Below are 18,970 nucleotides of genomic sequence, written 5' to 3' on the forward strand. Positions count from 1 at the left end.
TGCCTTCTGGCCCTCTGGAGGTTGAGTTCTCCCAAGCATATTTTTGGAAACGCCACAGATGATTGTTTTTATTAGGGGACTGCAAAGCTTTGTAGTGGGATGCTTTGTGTTTTATTTGTTTTCCTTCCCCTGCCCCAGCTGTTTTTGTTTTAACAGCATTGGAGAGAAGGTTAAAGTATTTGTGGCCTCCGGTAACCTAGACCATCTCTCAAGTTGGCAGAGCTAGAAATCTGAATGGGTAGAACAGCAACATACAGGTCAGCTGGATTTTTATCGAGCCTCCTGGATGGCGGAGTGGGGAGGTGGGGTGTTGACAGTTGGGGTGATCTCGAGTCAGAGCAGATAGGTGTCAGGGGAGCAGGTCAGCCCCACAAAACGTACTCTTCAAGCATCCAAGCACTGGTAAACTGCTGGGAGGTAATCGTGCCAAAGAAGAGGCCAGGACATGTGCCCATCTTCTATTTTCCACTACCAAGGACATAGTCAGGCACTTAATGCCAACAGGCATGGTTGTGGGCTTTGAGTGGCAATGGAGGCCGTTTCTGAGACATCCAAGTCTCCATGGCTATGCCTCCTGGAAACCAAAATTCATGCCTTGTCCCATCCTGATTTATATTGATTTAATACTCATTCAGTTGATCTGCGGTGCGACCAGGGCTTTGCCAGGCTCTCCAGATGATTCTGAGGTGCTATTAAGGTTGCTAGGAACTACTGCCCTATGGAAAAAAGGGTAATTAGACTTCCAAATACCTACTGTGTGCCAGGCACAGTATGAAGCATGTTTCTGCATTAACCCCTCTATTTCCACCAACCTTTCGGGCGATGAGCTTATTTATCTGTATTTTACAGGTAAACCTGAGGTATCAAACCATATATTGTCCAGAGGGAGTTCGGTGGGTTTTTTTTGTTTTTTTTTTGTTTTTTGGTTTTTGGTTTTTTTAGTCCATTTAACTCTAAAGACTCTTCCTTTTACAGAGAACCCACAATATAGCAAAATAAACAGTCCTATAAACTCTCTGGAACCCTACATAAGGGATCAGCTCATTTACTTAATTATCTGAGCAGAGACCGCCCTGTCTTTTACATGATGTGTGAAAGAAGAACCAGAAAGGGTTGAATTAGAGTCTCTAATTGAGCAATGCCTAGTATCCATGCCACCCTTACTTGGCCATCCCTGTACAAAAAGACAAGTGCTAAAAAATTCCTCCTACACTTACAAAGCACTCTTCAAGCAAGGATCTCAAAGCACACCACAATTAATAAAATCACCCATATCTTGTCTAGATGAGTAGCATGTTATATGCATAAATTCCTCTCTCCCCCTAGGCCCTACAGGAGTAGAATGTTTCCAATTTTAAAGAGTGAGCAATAGAGTAATTGAAAGGAGCTGTATCTTGGCCGATGCAAAGGACCTCAAAGGCGTTAATAGTGATCTATATAAGAAAACATGGTGACCACGAAGTGTATCATAATGGCTTGTCAGCCGTGTTGTGCTAAATGATTCAAAGATAGAAAAGACAGGGCAATTCTTTAGATCAGCTACCCTTAGGATTCTGATCTATTTGGTCAACTCTCCAAAGAATCTACAAGCAGTAAAGTGATGGCATTAGCTGATGATCCAGTTACTTGGGTTAATCAAGGCAAAGGGGACAGACGGGTCCAATTAAGTAGCTGGGCAGCCCAATGATAGATGAGTCATTATGGGCAAGCGCAAAGATAATGCCACTGGGAAAACAATTTAAGTCATTCATGCAGTTCCGGGCCAGGAAATCCTTCTAGTCTTTGAGGGGGATCATTTAGGAATCATCAGACCAAGCCTGATGAAGTCATCTATTCATTGTGCAGCTAACGATCAACAAAAGAACTAAACGTACAAGGCGACAGGACATATGGAATACATTTTGGTGGCTGGGATGTAGATCTGTGACTTCATTTGAATCACCTTTAAAACAAGTCTTACTCCAGCCCTCTTCTTCTTTTCCTTCTTCCTCCACGATCTCCCCCTACTCCTTATACCCCCCTAAATACTCAGTTTCAGGGTACAGATGAAATTTTCTTTATTTAGGGGCATAGATGAAATTTTTTCTTTTTAAGTAAAAACAAATATTCTCCTCCTCGTTTCTAGTTCTGGCCTTCAAAGGGGTGCTTTCTGTACATATACAAGTTTCCAAGGATCACTTCGGCATGTTACAAAGCAATTCATTTTTAAGACCCCGGGAGGTTTTTCTATGCAGCAACATTTATATAAATCTGGAACTTGGGGATTGAGGGCTTATCTTTCCCTTTTTGAAGGAGGTGGGTGGGAAAATAAAAGCATATATGCATTAAACTAAACCATATTTGCAGCTACCTGTTTCTTGAAAACCAAAGTCCCAACCAGGGACCCCAAAATAAAGGTTATCAATGACTGCCATGTTGATAAACTCGGTAAACACTATTTTATCTCCTGATTTGTCTTCTCCCTCACTGATTGCTCTGTTTGTCTCCCTTGTATGTTCTTTCTCTTCCCAGCCACAAAATGGTGAATTCTTCTATCCCTGTCCTCTTTTTTTTTTTTTTAAGAAAATCTACCCATCATTCCAGCCTCATCTTGCCCCACATTTAACCACATCTTACCTTGTTTTCAACCACTCTTTTCTTCCACAAACCACTGCTCCTGTTTCCTATACCTGAAATGTTCCCCTCTGGTTTTTTGCCTGTTAACATCTGTCTACCCTTCCAATCTCAACTCACTAAACATGTATTGACTTCTAGTCATATAGTATTCTTCACAGCACTCATTAGAGTTGCAATTTTCCATCCATTTGTAGATGTCATATCTGTCTGCCCACTAGACTAAATGCTCTTCCCTGTTTCTGTTTATCTTCCAGTTGCTACTGACTAACCTTGCACTGCCCACTTCTTTTTATTATCATTTATCATCACGGCCACTGACCAGCGGCTTCCTGTGTCTTATAGATTCTGATTATAAGCTTTTCTCTCTATGTCTCTCAATTTTAGGTCTTAATGCCAATTGTTGGTTTTCTCTAAATTTTTCACATTCTTCCTCTACCAGCAAGAGGACCTTATTGGTTTAATTCATATTTATTATCTATTTGGTAAAGTTCTCATGATAGACCAATTCATGGCTTTCTGGCCAACACCCAAGTAGACTGGCCTTCAATCAAGAGTGTCGTGCATCCATTAGCTGTGGCCAGCATGGTAGAATTGAGACATCAGCTTTCCTGAAGGGAAATCCAGATGCTTTCTCCATCATAACCTTCTGGCAGAGTCAGAGAGGAGTCTTCCTTGAAAACCGGGCTTAAGTGAAGTATAGTAACAGAAAACAAGCAGAGACAACTGGATCATTCAACACCCCTCCTTCTTGGTTGGTGTTCTCCTCAATTAAATTTCTGTTCTTTTGCAAATATTGTTAACACATTTAAGATGCCAGAGAAGTCAAGTAGATTTGGGCCTCGTAAGCAAAACTCTCAGGGAAGAGCTGAAGTGTTTTGGGAGTGATAGAGACTACTGAAAAATGTCAGATGATTGGATGAAGAATGTGCCCTTTGGGGACCTATCTACTTCTGATTCACCTTACTTTTCAGGAGTAGCCCATCAGGCTCCCCAACTAAAGTGAAGGGATTTCGCTAGTCTTTCCCTGGGGCAGGCCTCTAGTCCTTGATGTCCTACTCCTTTTCTCTACAACATGAGGCTGTTGAAAGATTGCTCAGTCCCCAACATCTGAACTGCCTCTACTAGAAAAACGTGGTATAACAATGATTCTAACAGCTGGAAGAGATACATTTTATTGAGTCTGTAGTAAATAGTTGGCTATCATCCATTACCTGGATAGACATCATCCATTGCTACTCTTGGGCATAATGTAGAGGTAAGTGGCACAGATTCTAGAACTCAATTACCTGGATTCAAATTCTGACTCTGCTACCTACCAACTATGTGAACTTGGGTGAGTCACTTGACTTCTTTTCATGTGTAACATGAGAATATAGCATCTAGTTCAACACAGTTGTTGCGAAGACTAAATAAATTATTGTCAAGTGTTTTATGTGATATTATGTGAGTTGCAAGTACTATTGTGGTTGATATTAGCATTGTCCTTTAGAGGTAACCTCATCCAATAAAGTGGCCACCTGCATTACTCAGAACACATTTGGCTGTAGGTTGTATAATGCAACTCAGAATAGCTTAAGAAAAAGAAACATACTGGGATAGTCCAAAAAACAGTCTCACTTAGGCATGGCTAGGCCTTAGGTTACAATGATGCCATCAGGACTCTTACGGTCTTATACCTTGGCTTTCTGCATTAACATCATTCTCAAGCAGGTTTCCTCCATATGACGACAAACATGTAGCTTCAGATGTCAGACCTCACTTATATACTTCTTCAACAGATCGGAAAGACTCTGATAAGCCCAGGTTATAGTTCATCATTATTGAACCAATAATTACAGGGATGGATTATTCCAATTGGCTAGGCCTTGGTCATATGATAACCTTGTAGAAAAGAGGAAAGTCAGGTCCAACTCTGTCTGAACATCATGGCCCCCTGGAGGAAGGATGTTGAGCAGGAAATTTCCACTGTTCAACCCTCTGTCAAGACACAATCTGGGGCCATTTCTCCAAGAAGGAACTGGAGAACTGTGATTGACATATTTACTGACATGTTAACCATTTTCCATCTGCAGAGTTGCAGACACCCAGGAGTGATGTTCAGAATATTGAAAAACCAGTAAAGCAAAGACTAATCAGTTTGAATAAAAACCCAACTAATCATAATGGAAGTCAGCTATAGCAGCTGTTCCTGCTCAACAGCCACTTTGTATTAGATGCAAATGTTGGACTGATTTCTAGGGGACTTAAACATCCAATTCTGTTAAATCTTCCGTATCAAGCACACACACTCTGGATTTGGCTGGTTTGCTCACTTGCCTCACTGGTAAGTGATGGTAATGGAGTAGACAGATGTCTTCAGAACTCTTTCCACTCTTTAATTGTCTTCGCCATCACGTATGTGTAACCTACCCCCAGGACATACATGGAGGACAGAGGCTAAGCTTTTGAGCTGAAGCACCAATAACCTGGAAAGGGACACATGTTACCTTCTTTGACCTTCTGTTTGGAGCCCATGCTGTCATTTTTCGAGCTTGGGGAAAACAGAGATCCCCTTCTTCCATTCACTCGATTCCTTTCTGTCTATTACTGTACCACTACCAAATGCCTCACAAAACAGTTCTGGTCTCAGCAGGACCTATCTTTGTCCAGGGATGTGTTTCCACTTCAAGCTTAGGTTAGGTGAAGTGCTCTTCGATTAGAGACTTGGATGAGAACCAACTTAAAGGGCCAGCCCAGTGTGGCTGAAAAGCTTCTACCAACAACAGGTGTGGTGTGTGTCTGTGTCTGTGTCTGTGTGTCTGTGTCTGAGTGTATGTCTCTCCTTGTCACATTCCTTTCCCCTGAGTTAATGTCTTTAAAGTACTTAACACACCTCTGAAACAAATAATATATTATATGTTAATTTTAAAGATAATAAAAATTAAAATTAAAAGAATGACAAATAAATAAAATAAAGCACTTAGCACAGAGTCCATACACAGCAGGTACCTAGTAAATGATAGCTTGTCTCCTTCCTTCTCACTAGACACACTCTCTGCCCACCCCACCCCATAGGCTAGCCTGCCTTTACTTGCTAGCAGAACCTAACAGCACCATACCCCACTGGATCCTGGCTTCCAGACTCAGAACAGCTCTCAGACATCAGTGCCCATACCTGCTCACCAAGAGGTATTTCCCCACCCTATTTTGACCCCCTCCCAGCGAATGATGAAGGCCTGCAGAAAGACATAAGAAATAGGAATACTTGCTAAGTCAATCGGACCTTTGCTTCTCTCTTCCTGGTGGGAATTGATGGATTTCATGTCTGTCTCCTTTCAGGGTTGCAGAGAGTACGGCAACTTGCAAAAAACACAAGATACTTCAGACAGAGACTGAATGAAATGGGATTCATTATCTATGGCAATGAGGAGTCTCCCGTCATCCCTCTGCTCCTTTACATGCCTGCTAAAGTAGCGTGAGTATTCAATGGGCTTTCAGAATAAACCCGAAGCCCCAGGGTGATCTAAGACAGTGCTTCTGACTCTACAACTCTTTCTGCATAGGCAATGCTTATGTAGTTGGAATGGGGTGCCAAGTTCAGAATTCGCTTGCACAGCTTCTTAGAAGCCACCTGCCAGCCCATCAGCTGGGCCTTTTCACAGGTCCTCTAAGAAGAGAATCAAGTGTCCACCACTTTCAAGCCCTTTGAATTTGGGTGTCACCGTCTAGGTTTCAACTGTAAATTAAGGATGATCCTGTGCCTATTTCTGTCCCACAGCCTCTTTCAGGGAGAACTTCTGGAGACCATATCTCTCAACATTTGAAAACAACATTATTACCAGACTCTGTGCTTTCTCCACTGACCTTTCATGCCCATCCTCAGAAGAAGGCAGCCTTATTTCAAGTGTGGAGGAAACTGAGGCTGCAGACAATTAAATAGTTGCCCAAAGTCATACAAGTTGAGCAGTAATAAAATCAAGAGACTATCAAGAGGCAAACCCAAACTTAGGCTCACAATCTTAACACTAAATTTTAATGCCTCTCCTATAAACCTATGTGGAGTTGTTTCCTATTGACTGCAATTCTGAAATTGAGCACGAGAACAACTACATAAAAAGAAAGTAACTTTTCCTCAATATGGCATAGACAGTTTGATACATGAGCCATTCTCCAACCTGCCACATACTAACTACCTTTGTTATTAAAAGAAAGTTAATTAGAGTCCTTTCTAAATATAAAATGTTTATTTGGGTGTCTGACCATGTACACAGTAGAAAGTAATAGTCAACACATATTTATAAGATTCTAGAAGTCCTAACTCTCCTGTAACATAACTCCATTGTTGGAAATTTCTGCTTGACTCTCGAAGAGTGAAAAGATTGGTAGAGTATTTCAAGTGTAGAGAAGAGATTCTGGGATTATCAGTTGAGAACTCATGGTGGATAGAACTGATTAATTCTTCAGAGTACATTCTTCTATCATTTCACCACAGCAAAATAACAAGCAGTTAAAACCACATAGGAGTTAATTTGCAGGCCATACCATTACCACCACTAAGCCCTTTGTTCACAAAACTGGGTCAGGCTAACAGTGTATGGAGTGGTCAAGAGCATAGTCCCACAGGATGCTGCTCAGTACTTAGGGCAGGGAGGGTTAGCAACAGGGATTCAAAGTAGCATATGATCCTAAACATCTGATTTGGAGAGGCAAAATGAAAACCTACATTTGTTCAGAATGGTTAGCAAAATGGTATGTTCTGGAAGAAATATTCCACACTTAACCCATGTCTATCTCATATGTTATCATTAGCTCACATGAAGACATCAACAATAAATTTGTCTTATTATTGATCATCTAAAGTGCACAATGCTGGAGGGTGGTCGTGGGGAGCGTGCCGGATAGTTCTGACTTTGGTGGGGAAGGCTGGTACTAGAATAGTAGTATGAATCCATGCCGTGGGAAGAGGACATGAAGAGTTAAAACAAACGCATTTAAATTCAGGAATTTGCCTTTGCAATAACAGAAAGAGAGAGGGAGAACTTCTGCTCCTTTAAATGCTGGGAGTCCTAGCTGGACAACAGCTAATGTGAAAAAATGAGATCAGAGGCTGTTATGTGTAAGAATTGTGCTCCTTGGTGTAGTGAGGAGTTCGGAATAAAGAAGAATTTGACTCTATCTCTGGCTAGCTGGTAGATCTTTGACAAGTTGCCCAGCTTTCTAAAGCCTCAGTTTTCTCATTTTTATGACAGGATGCAATAAGACCTATTTCATAGTTGTTTCAGTTAAACAAGATGAGGTCTGTCTTCATACAGCCTGTTGTCTCATATAGGAGCTACTAGGTGAGCTGTTATTATTAGTAGTTTTAATTGTTAATGTATATAAGTCACTTAACATAGTACTTGGTATACTATCAGTACTTCATCAGTGGTAGTTATTATTACTACTACTAGGACTTCTACTAGTACAATGATTATTATTATTAGTTTCAACTGAGTGTAACCAGATTGAGTCACCGTGGTTGCATGGCTCTCCAAAATAATTATTGCAATCTCTGGTTGCATTAATAAAAATAGAACTTTCAGGAAAATAGTAGGTGGAGATCCTGCTATTGTGTGAATCAAATATGCCATGTTAGAGCTTAGATGATATGTCAAACCATCTAATGCCTTCCAATGAAGATGGTATTTAAGGAGGAGTGGATGTAGCTGAATGCTGATTCTATGCTAAGGAAGACTGTCCAATCCAGTGATCACCCACCAAAGGTGGATGCTGGGCCTTAATTTATAAACAAAGACACCAAGACCCACAAAAGTGAAATTGCTTACTGAGGGTCACTCAGCTTACAGGCAGCAGAGCCCAGAATTCAGAGCCAGTTCTGCTTGCCTCCTGAACCAGAGTTCTTCTCAGTGCATAGCACAGCCTCTGAAGCTTTTGTCCGCAGCAGGGGGAAACACATCTCATTAAGGCAAACACACAGTATGAGTTTAACTCTCAATGTCATCTTTGATGACTCAAAAGGCCTCAAACCCAGCGAATGGGAAAAACAAAACAAAACACTCTAGTTGCTTGAGTTGTCTAAGGAAACTTAGAATAGGTCAGTGACCAAAGGTAATGTCCTCTCTTGTTGGCAGAGTTGCTGCCAAAAGTTTCTTTGCCCCCGGCCTTGTTTTCTTCTCAGATATTCCTTCAACAGAAAGTTGATATGGAGAAAAGCTTTTGAGACAAGGAGTTAATTGTATAAGTCAGTGTATGAGCACTTCCTTCGTTTGCTTATTTTCAACCCTTTGATATTATTGAAGCACTGTGATCTCTCCACCTGTCCGTCTACTGCAGAATGAAATATCCTCTCCAGCAAGGTATCTTTTAGAGCAAAGTTTCATTGCGACTCAACCACTGGAATCTTCTGCAACATTTGGTATCATGTGATTTCATCCATAAAACATTCATTTGAATAATCAAGAATATATTATATTTAGTCTCTGATACAGAGTTTACATTCTCTTTCCATGGGCTTCGTCATACTCTTTCAGGATGATAGGATACGCGGTACAATGATGATGCCCGTAATGCATTGCTAACCACTTATTATTATTATCTATGTAGCCCAGCTTTTTTCAGCTCACACTACAGGCTCTCATTTGTTTTGGGGAGTACAAACCCAGAGGCTCATTATATAAAATGTTCAGGGCAATCAGACACATTAACCTAAGGAGGCCAGGATTAGTAGTGTAAATTTTAAGGCTGAAAGTGCTCCAGGGAGGCCTCAGATTAGCCTAATGAATCAACAGTCCTATATTTTGCTCTACATTCTTTGGCAAAACTCACTTCCTCTGGTACAAAGAGAAACATGCAGACAGTGAAAATGGTCTTTGGGGAGTCCCGAAAATTAGCTTGAGATCATGGGTCAGGTGGTTTGTAGTCTAGCAATAAAAGCACTTGCCTTGTTTCTCAGATAATTATGAGCTCTCATCGTGTGCCCTTCCATGGGCAGCCTTCCATATGGTGAACAAGAAAAAGCACAGCCTCTGTTTTTCTAACTTTCTCAGAAAGCTTCATCTTCTTGTTAATCTTCCCTGTCCAAATCAAAGGTGTCTCTTGCCTTAGCTGGGCCACAGGGCCAGAGACACTGTGCTCCCTAGACCTTGCAATCTCCACCACTCCATTGATAACATGCATTCTCCGTGAGGCAACCAAAAAGACAGACAGCTCCATGGCAAGAGGAATGAATAAACGGACAGGCTAGTTCTCCATGTCTGGTTCAAGAATTCTTACTGAGTTACGACTGGAAGGTTTCTGTGGTGCTGCTGTCATCTTCCAGCCTTAAAAAGGACACCTGAAGCCTCTTCATGCTAAGAACAGATCTGTGGCATTTACCTTGCTTGTGGGCAGAGACATTTAGTAAGAAAGGTTTCCTGCAGAGAGCAACAGAGCATAAAGTGGGGCAAGATTCACGTAGGGGCACATGCCTTTTTGTCTGACCTTGGCTCTTAGCACAAAAAAAATCTAGACTTTTGAGAGTTTGATAGTCCAGAACCGTTACTGAGATTAGCTCTGAAAAAGAAAAAGTCTAGAAGAAGATAAAGGGAAGGAATCGCCATGGAGAAACATTACACCCTGTGATTTGTAACACCCTGTGTCAGAAAGCTTTGTAGTTATGACCTACATTCTACAGTTTGCATCCACGGGCCAGCCTCTCTGTGTGTACATATTTCTTCCCTGAATCCCTCTTACCCCGCTCCCCCTTTAACTCAGTCGATGGGTTTATCATCCTTGAACATACGGGGGTGGATTTAGTCACACAACAAAAAATGAGGAGACCCTTATTATTTTTCACCTCTGGTTTAATGGGGGAAAAATATGGCTCTGGAGTGATAATACAGCTTGGGACTATCTCCTGGCAGACCCTCAGATCCTGGTACTCAAATAATAGTCACTAAGTATAGGCTTCTTGAAATTTTCATACTCTGTTATTGGTATTGGATTTTTTAAACATACAAGTTTGCACTTACTATATGTTCTTTCTTTATGCAATTGCATTTTGTTAGCTTGGGGCTTCTGTTCCTAGGAACCCTGCAGACAAAGAATTTGTATATCAGTGCTGACTCCTTATACCAGGGTCGTGTACATCAGCATTTTCTGCTCAGTGTCAAAGACTCAGTACTCACAATGCTCTAATGGGTGTGCCAGGCCCTACCATATGCACCCTCAGCTCTGGGTGCCATCAAGACACTGTCCCCATTTCCTGTTACACGTAACAGAAGTTTAGTAATTTCAATCATCTTCTATTTGTTGTTATCAGAAAAGTCGATTAACCACACTCTTTTTCCTGCCACATAATTTTGTCGTCTCTCAGCTAACCTTCTCTTTTGCCTTTCCCATAGGGCTTTTGCAAGGCATCTATTAAATAGAAAAATCGGGGTGGTGGTCGTTGGATTTCCAGCTACTCCCCTCGCAGAAGCTCGGGCTCGGTTTTGTGTTTCAGCAGCACATACCCGGGAGATGCTAGACACAGTGAGTACCCACAGGCCAACAACCTCTGGTACTGGCACTTTGCATTGTGAGCAGGTTCTTTTATTGAGCTAGCTTGGGGCTCCCTGGGTTTCTATTGGTGGTTTAGAAAACAACACTCATAAAACTCATTGCGGAAAAACAAGGGGTTGCCAACAATGCCCAACAATGTGATCAACTCAGTGGATAGGAAAGAAAAATGAGTTTAGTGGAGAACTTGACTCAAGGCAGTGTTTTGGTTTCATAAAAAAGACTGACTGAGTAGCTATATGTTGTGCTATTTCCTTGATCTTAAATGCAAAAGCTAATCTGATGTTCTATTTCAGCCGCAATCACTCACAAACGGACACTTATAGAGCCACCAAGCCCATCATATGAAAATACGACCCAACTAACCAACATGTTGGCAAAGACAGGTCCATCATATCATCCAGACCTACACTGGGTTTTAATGATTTCAAAACCACATTTCACTGTCCTTTGGTTTTGATCTTTATGGAAATGAGTGAGAAAAGACAACTAAGCCATCTCAGTCAGTTTGGAGTCAATGGAACTGTCTCCTAGTGTCAAGCAATTCAGCAAACATGTTGAGTGTCTACTATTGTGCAAAACCCTGGGGAAAAACTCTAAGAGGAGATACTAATAAATAAGTGACTAGTGATAACAGATAATATAAATTCATTTTGGAAAAGTAATATAGACAACTGTGGAACATGAAGGTGGGAATTATATATGGGATTGTATGAAGTCATTCATTATATATGACTGAGTTATTCTACATGAAGATGGAATGAATTATGTGTATATGTGTAATATACATGCACATATAACATGTATTATGGATTGTTGTATGTGTGTGTATATGTAGTATATATGTATATATACATACACTAGGAGATAGTTCTATAAAGAATAAAAAAGTGAATACTTTGAGTTCAAATAATAAATTATATACACAGTGTATTTTCTTTCTGCTTCACCATTACATTCTTAGGACTTAAACCAGTGTCCACTACAAAGTGCATACATAATAACAACTTCTTGCATGACATACTAATAACTGAGTTAACTCTAGGTTTTGAGATGATGGGTGAACTTTGTTGCATTGTTCCTTATAGCTTTCTATGTTGTCTAGGTTCTCCAAAATGTGTATATATTTCTAGTAATTAATTTTAACAAGTTTTTCTTTCAAAAAGACATAGTAGACAGATATTTCAAGAAGCTTGACTGCAAAAGAAAGAAAAATAGGTTTATAAAAGCCCTTGAAAGACCTGGGCATGTTTACACATGAAGAGAGGAAAAAAGTAATGAGAGAGAGACAGTAGGCAGAGGAGAGGAAAGGACATGACCGGAGAGTATGCTCCCAGAGATGACAAGAGGGGGTAGATAGCAGTGGGGAGTTTATATTTTTTGTGACCCCAACAGCATTGAGGTATTCAGGGATACCCAGTTTAGGAGACATCAGACCTCAGGATTCTCTTCAAACATTCTTAATCCTGTTGAATAGTTGACTTGGAAGGAGTTCAGAGACATCATCTAGCCAGATGCCTCAAAACTTTTGAAATCAGGCACCTATATCAATAAAAAATTGTGAGCATATTCCTTAATATACACATATGGGTAAGTGTAAAATGACCCTTGAATAACCAAGATGTTGAAGTAGCTAACTGAACATAACACTCACAGAAAATACGTATACTAGACAAGTTCCTTCTATAACCATGTTTGGACCAAGGCAGAGATGAGGCCACTCTACATACACAAAACGGCTTAGAATTTCCTTCTTCTAACATGAGTGATGGCTGCTCCTTTACAAATGACCTCATCTTAGTCACCCCACCTGCCCCATAAGAATTCTGCATAGAACCAATCTCTGAACTTCACCCACTCAGAACAACATCAACCCCGACTGGTCCCTGGTTCCTTAGAGTCATCTCGAGCACAAGCTCCAATGTGGGAAGAAGCCCTTCCCAGCTCCCTCTTACTAAGATGCTCCTTCTGTAATTCATGCCTGCCTTTTTTGCGTACAGGTGTCCTCTGGGTCATCTGATCAGTGGGCTTCAACATAAATCCACTTATAAGTTGTATAAACACTGTCAAGATATTGTGTACATTTTATAGCAGATACCAAAATGGAAGTTAAAAAGACAGATTAAAACGACTAGAAATCCTGTGTCCTCCCACACCTTCCATGAGTTGTCTCTCATCTCCTCCAAGCGTGCAGATGACCCACTCTGAGCTACTCCATCCCCACCTTCAGCCAAGAGCAACAGACACTATCCTAGTTTGATGTCATTTCAAATATAACTTTTGTTACTTTGTCTTAGTGCTTAGATTTGGTGTAAAAAGTTAGGAAGTACATTGAAGTAAAAGAACATTTTAACCACCTATAATGCTACCACCCAGAAAGAAAAGACTCTTCATATGTTGGTGGATATCAAACTTGATACGTTTGAAAGACTTCCCAAAGAGGAAAGCCCACTAGTCCCACTAGTCATTCATTCCATAATTAACAGACATCTGCACCTTTTTCAAAACATTAGGTCCTAATGTTGTCCTCCTCATCTGACAGGGCAAGATGGCCTAAAAAGTTTTAAAAGGCATGCCTAATACCATAAGATCAGTGATATACTACATGGGAAAATAACATTAGTCTATTCTCCATCTCAGTAGTTGCTTTGGAAAATTGGGGATACATTTATCTGTCTGAATGGAGAGAACTGAAACAGATGAGTTCTCGGTCCCTTGTAGTTTTATGTCCTACAATTCTATGGAACATAGAGATGAGTGTTTAAGTGCTGGGGTTGGGGCAGTATTGGAGGGAGAAGAGGACACTAACCAGCTGCTGCAATGTTCTATTTTGCCCTTGACCAGACTGATTTGCTGTGTCATGAGGACATAAACCCAAATATAATCTGCAACCTTACCTCTTTCTTCCACAAGTTTAAATATAAGTCATTAAGAATACCTGGGTGGCTCAGTCGTTAAGCGTCTGCCTTGGGCTCAGGTCATGATCCCAGGGTCCTGGGATTGAGCCCCACATCAGGATTCCTGCTCTGTGGGAAACCCGTTTCTCTCCCACTCCCCCCTGCTTGGGTTCCCTCTCTCACTGTCTCTCTCTCTCTCTCTCTCACTCTCTCTCAAATAAATAAAGAAAATCTTTTAAAACATATATGTAAGTCATTAAACTTTAAAATAAAGCCTAAAAGGGTAAGCATGGGTCCAATGCTTTTATTCCTCTCCTCACACCCCAAAAATAAGTTAACAAATAAAATATTTGTAATGTGGGGTAGACTATTAAAGGATATGAAATAAAATGAATTAACATATAACATTCCTCGAGGGCTGTGATTTATAAGCCATACCTTAGTGGTTTGGATCTTCTCCTTTTCTTTAAAATCAAGGAAGTTGGCAATAGAAGATTATATCTCCGTGGGGTGTAAGGGGTTTAAAGAATAACTGATGGAAGGCAATTTTTTTGCAGGTTTTGGAAAACCTGGATGAAATGGGTGATCTCCTACAACTGAAGTATTCTCGGCACAGGAAGTCAGCGCGCCCCGAACTCTACGACGAGACAAGCTTTGAACTGGATGATTAAGTTTCCTGATCCTGAATTGTACCTAAAGACTTTGCCAGAAAACCCCCCCTTTTTGCCTCAAAAGGAATATAAATGGATTTCTCCCCCTTTTCTAAGGACAATTTTGGTTTCCAAACCAGCTTAATTGAACTGAAGGAAATGTTGTGTTTTTAATGTCTCCAGCTTGGGACGGCAGAGACAAAAATATGGTTCCAGATTTTTAAAATTTTCTCCTTTCCCAGTATCCTGCTACAAATACATCACACACACACACACACACACACACACACACACACACACACACTTCCTAGAACATTTTTAATGGCAATGAGCCTGTGTTTTCACTGCTACTGTGCAGACTCTCTGGTCCAGACTCTTTCAGGCATTCCAACCAAATGAGAGGGTTTTGATTTTTAATTCAGTAGATCTCATTATGGGTGTATTTATTTCATCTGCAGACGTGAGCAAGCGTGGTAGACAGTAGCTGACCTCCTTGTTTCACCCATGAATGCCCCCGCTAGAACTCTTCCGTATTGTGGGGAGCTCCAGGCAGGAGGGTAAAGAAATGTTGCTTCTACCATTTGCCACATTTGGACCTTTTCCAAGGACAAGTGTCAAAAGCCATAGTTAATGTTTGGAGGGAGAGAGCAGGACTGGCCAGCCGTGACTCCAGACGTCTTTGAAGGAAACTTTCCTTTTCCTCTTGCTGGTCTCCTACAGTTTTACAGCTGAGCTTTTGAGGTTTGGAAAACTCAAGACTTTTGTTTCATAAGGAAGGGGGCAGAAAGCAAACACAAGCCAATTGTAGGCTTAGATTCAAACTGTAATGTTATGACAACTTGAAGGTTGTAGGTGCCATGTGAGTGAATGTTTAGCTTGCATACATAACCCTTATTACTTTAAAGAATGAGTTGTCATTTTCCTATTAAATTTTGAGTAAATGGTGAGATGTAGTTTCCTTTAGAGTTGACTCGCAAGATTATACTTGAACGTATTGATCCAAAAATGACATTAAAAGCAAATTCTATTCAACTTGTTCAAGACTGACACCCCCATTCAGGCCTATCAAATAGTCCTTACTGTCTGCTGGCACACGCAATCCAATTTTGGTATAAAATGGGCTTACACACTATTGAGCAAAGAACTGTAATTTCCTTGAGTTATCTCTGTCTATCTCTCTCTCTTCTTCTGTCTGTCTGTCTGTCTGTCTTTCTAAATGTGAACACAAATTTATCTGGAATAGTGCCTTTTTACTAATTGGCTCTTGTTGGTATGGAAAAAGCCAGTGGAAAACCTTATCTTTAACAAGCTCCCATATGGTTCCCAGATTTGGAAACTCTAAAGAGCAGTGGTGACCTTTTAGCAAAGCTTCTATACTAGTTCGAATGAGTTACAGAACATTCCACTCCATCAAATGACAGTATAAACAAATCACCTCAAGAGAGGCTTGACTTGTGACACAGATGGACCCAAGCTTTCATGCCGTACCCCGAGACAGAAGCCCAGCCAGGCACACTGGTGTTGGAGAGAGCAACACGCCTGATGCTCACAACTGATTAAAGGATAAAGGCGAGCAGTATGGAAAGCTGTTTATAGGGAGAGTATAACCCCTATTAGGTATATCAGTTTAAAAGTAGATCACAACAATAAGGTTTCTTACACACATTTGTAAGGATCACTATCCATGGAAGAGGAGAGGAAGTGAGTTCTCACTATGCAGTTTCCCCCTCCAGCGACTAATTCTGGTAACTAAATTCTAATTCTTCCCAATGCATCGGTGCACCAGTAACTATGCAAAGAAAATACATATGGTATCCATGTCCCCAAAAAGGTCTTTTTTCTTGAAAATGTTCATTTAAATGAAATTGATTCTAGTTAGTTGTCCAAAAATGCATGAATGTCTTCAGTCCTATAAAAGGAACAGTAGACGAAGAGGACCTTACTGAGGTATAGCAAGCAAAAAAACCTCCCCTTCCGTTCTAGATGTCCATGATCTTCATATACACCTTCACAACTACCCTTTCAATTTTAAGCATTTAGAGGGGTGTCTTTGTGAGCTGCTATATTCGTCCATCTTTATGACTTTTATGGGGGATCCTGAGTCTAACTCATGATAGGAAAATATTTATTTATCCACCTGGCCTGAAGAACAAGGGAGGGGGGGCATTACTACTGCTTCATCAAGATCCCAGAGTCTTAGAACAATTTATTACATTCTCATGTGCAAGATTTAAAGAAAAAAAATGAAAAACTATCTCTGTCAGAGGGAATAACTTAGGAGAACAACTATAAACCAAATGCAATGCTTCCTGAGAACATTAGGAGAGACCCAGATCTCATAGGGCTGGTAATAGAAGAGTATATGTCATATATAGAATTAGGTTGTTTAAGAGGGTAATCATGAGAATTTTTACTTTTTATAAGAAAACACCTACTGCTAGGTTATAAAACCACAATTTTAAATCAATAGGGATTATTGAGTCTCAATAAATATACCACAGTTCAAAATGTCCCTTCGGTGGGTTCTGTTAAAAGAATTTCCTAAGAAAACTCTGTTATATTCCCCAACCCTCCCCTCATTCACGCACAAGCACATATGCACACGCGTGCACACACACATATACACACTTTACCCTTCCTTTAAGAGCAAGCAAGAATGTAAAGATACACAGGTGAGACTCTGGCTGGTTGATAGCTAGATGGGAGATGTTTTAAAAGTGGCCTTCAGTGAAACAGAAGATAAAGGATTCAAACTAATATTCATAGAGAGGATATATTTGCTTAACAGGGAAATGGCGAGTTATGTCCTTAATCCCATTATGAATTGTGTTATCATGGATGTTCAGTTTATTGCCTTTCAGCTGTTTTGGTTTGACAGACACCATGGGCTTGAGAATTTGCTAGAAGCTTATCAAAATGCAGGTCCCTGGGACTGCAGCCAGACTTCCACTGAGTAAGAATAGCTGTTGTGCCTAGAAATTTACATTTCAACAGCCTCCTCAGGTGCTTCTAATCCATGTCCTAATTTGAGAACCATTGTTGGAGCTTTTATTTGCATAGATCAATTGTCTCTAGTAGCATAACAGAAATTTTGTCCTCATTCTCTGTTGATAATCAAGGGTGCTTATACTACTGAAGTAAAGAGAATTATTCCAAACTTTTCTCCTCAGTGGGATATTTTCTTCCCATTTTCGAGGTACCTTCTCTTTTTACAAAATTGAATATTAAGAATAATCTGCCTCTGATTGTTTACTTATTCCAACAACAGCTCTCAAATAGGGTGAAAGTCTTAATGGTTCTTCACACATGCAGTGCTCCTCTGTATTTTCTTCAGAGATAGCAAATATTACAAATGGCTTACTCTGACTTAAAATTTTTGATGAGAAAACCTTAACTTTCCTGTATTTGGATTTATGGCAGTAATAACAATTATACTCTGAACTTCTCTAGTGATTTCATGGCCATTTTTCCTGGTCTCCATATAAACAACATATTTGAAGTCTATTTTCTCAGAACACTTTATGCAGCTGTGTAATATTTGGAAATTAAAAGGCGACTGTATTTTAAAATGTATCTAAGCAATTATTATGGGACATTGTCTTACAGTATTGTGTGTGTGTGTGTGTGTGTGTGTGTGTTTCACTGAAACATTTGAGGTGACCAACATTTCATTTTTTCTGTGAAATATTAGTTTCTTTAATAGTCAAATCACTAAAATAGATAATATAAAAAACAATTGATGGTTCTGTGTTAGTTTGAATTACCCTAAATAGAGACTCAGAGATTTGCATTTAAGAATTTCATTAGGGAAAATGGGCAAGGGTGGCTGGCACTGGCTTGAACTCTGTCACAAGAACCAATTGTGTTCATCTGTTCCCAACTCCTCCTTCTGTAACATCACTTTGGTAGCTTGAAATTGGCCATGCTGGAAGCATTTACACCACAGATATTGGCAAACCCTATACATTCAGGATCTGAAGAGCCATCTGTTAAACCTTTACCAACACACCACTGAGACCACACACAATGGAACCATAGGTAAGATAGAGCGATGAGACAGGATTAGAAAAGGAAGAAGCCTAACTATGATTTCATCATAGAAAGGTCTTAGTCACTCCCATGGGGAGATGGCCCTTTAGAATTATCTCAAAGTGAAGCAATGGAGTCAGGCTTCTATGTCCTTTTTGCCATCAACTAATCATGCGATACAGATTACCAAGGTAGAAGCATGGGGGAGGGCATTACCTTGCCAAGACAATTCCATTCAGCCAAAGTCCCTTCTTGGGGGAG

General features: G+C 40.3%; 1 protein-coding gene across 1 annotated transcript in view; it reads left to right on the forward strand.

Annotated features, from left to right (window-relative positions):
* SPTLC3 (serine palmitoyltransferase long chain base subunit 3) overlaps nt 1–18,249 on the forward strand; it is a 144,747-nt gene extending 126,498 nt beyond the window's left edge. Inside the window, exons 10-12 of the mRNA XM_044263458.1 lie at nt 5,935–6,070; nt 10,977–11,106; nt 14,588–18,249. Coding sequence (XP_044119393.1) covers nt 5,935–6,070; nt 10,977–11,106; nt 14,588–14,701 — 380 coding nt within the window. The 3' untranslated portion in view covers nt 14,702–18,249. The remainder of the gene's footprint in view (nt 1–5,934; nt 6,071–10,976; nt 11,107–14,587) is intronic.
* Nucleotides 18,250–18,970: the final 721 nt, after the last annotated feature.

This window comes from Neovison vison, chromosome 8, assembly GCF_020171115.1.
Source record: "Neovison vison isolate M4711 chromosome 8, ASM_NN_V1, whole genome shotgun sequence".
In the NCBI taxonomy this organism is placed as follows: Eukaryota; Metazoa; Chordata; class Mammalia; order Carnivora; family Mustelidae; genus Neogale; species Neogale vison.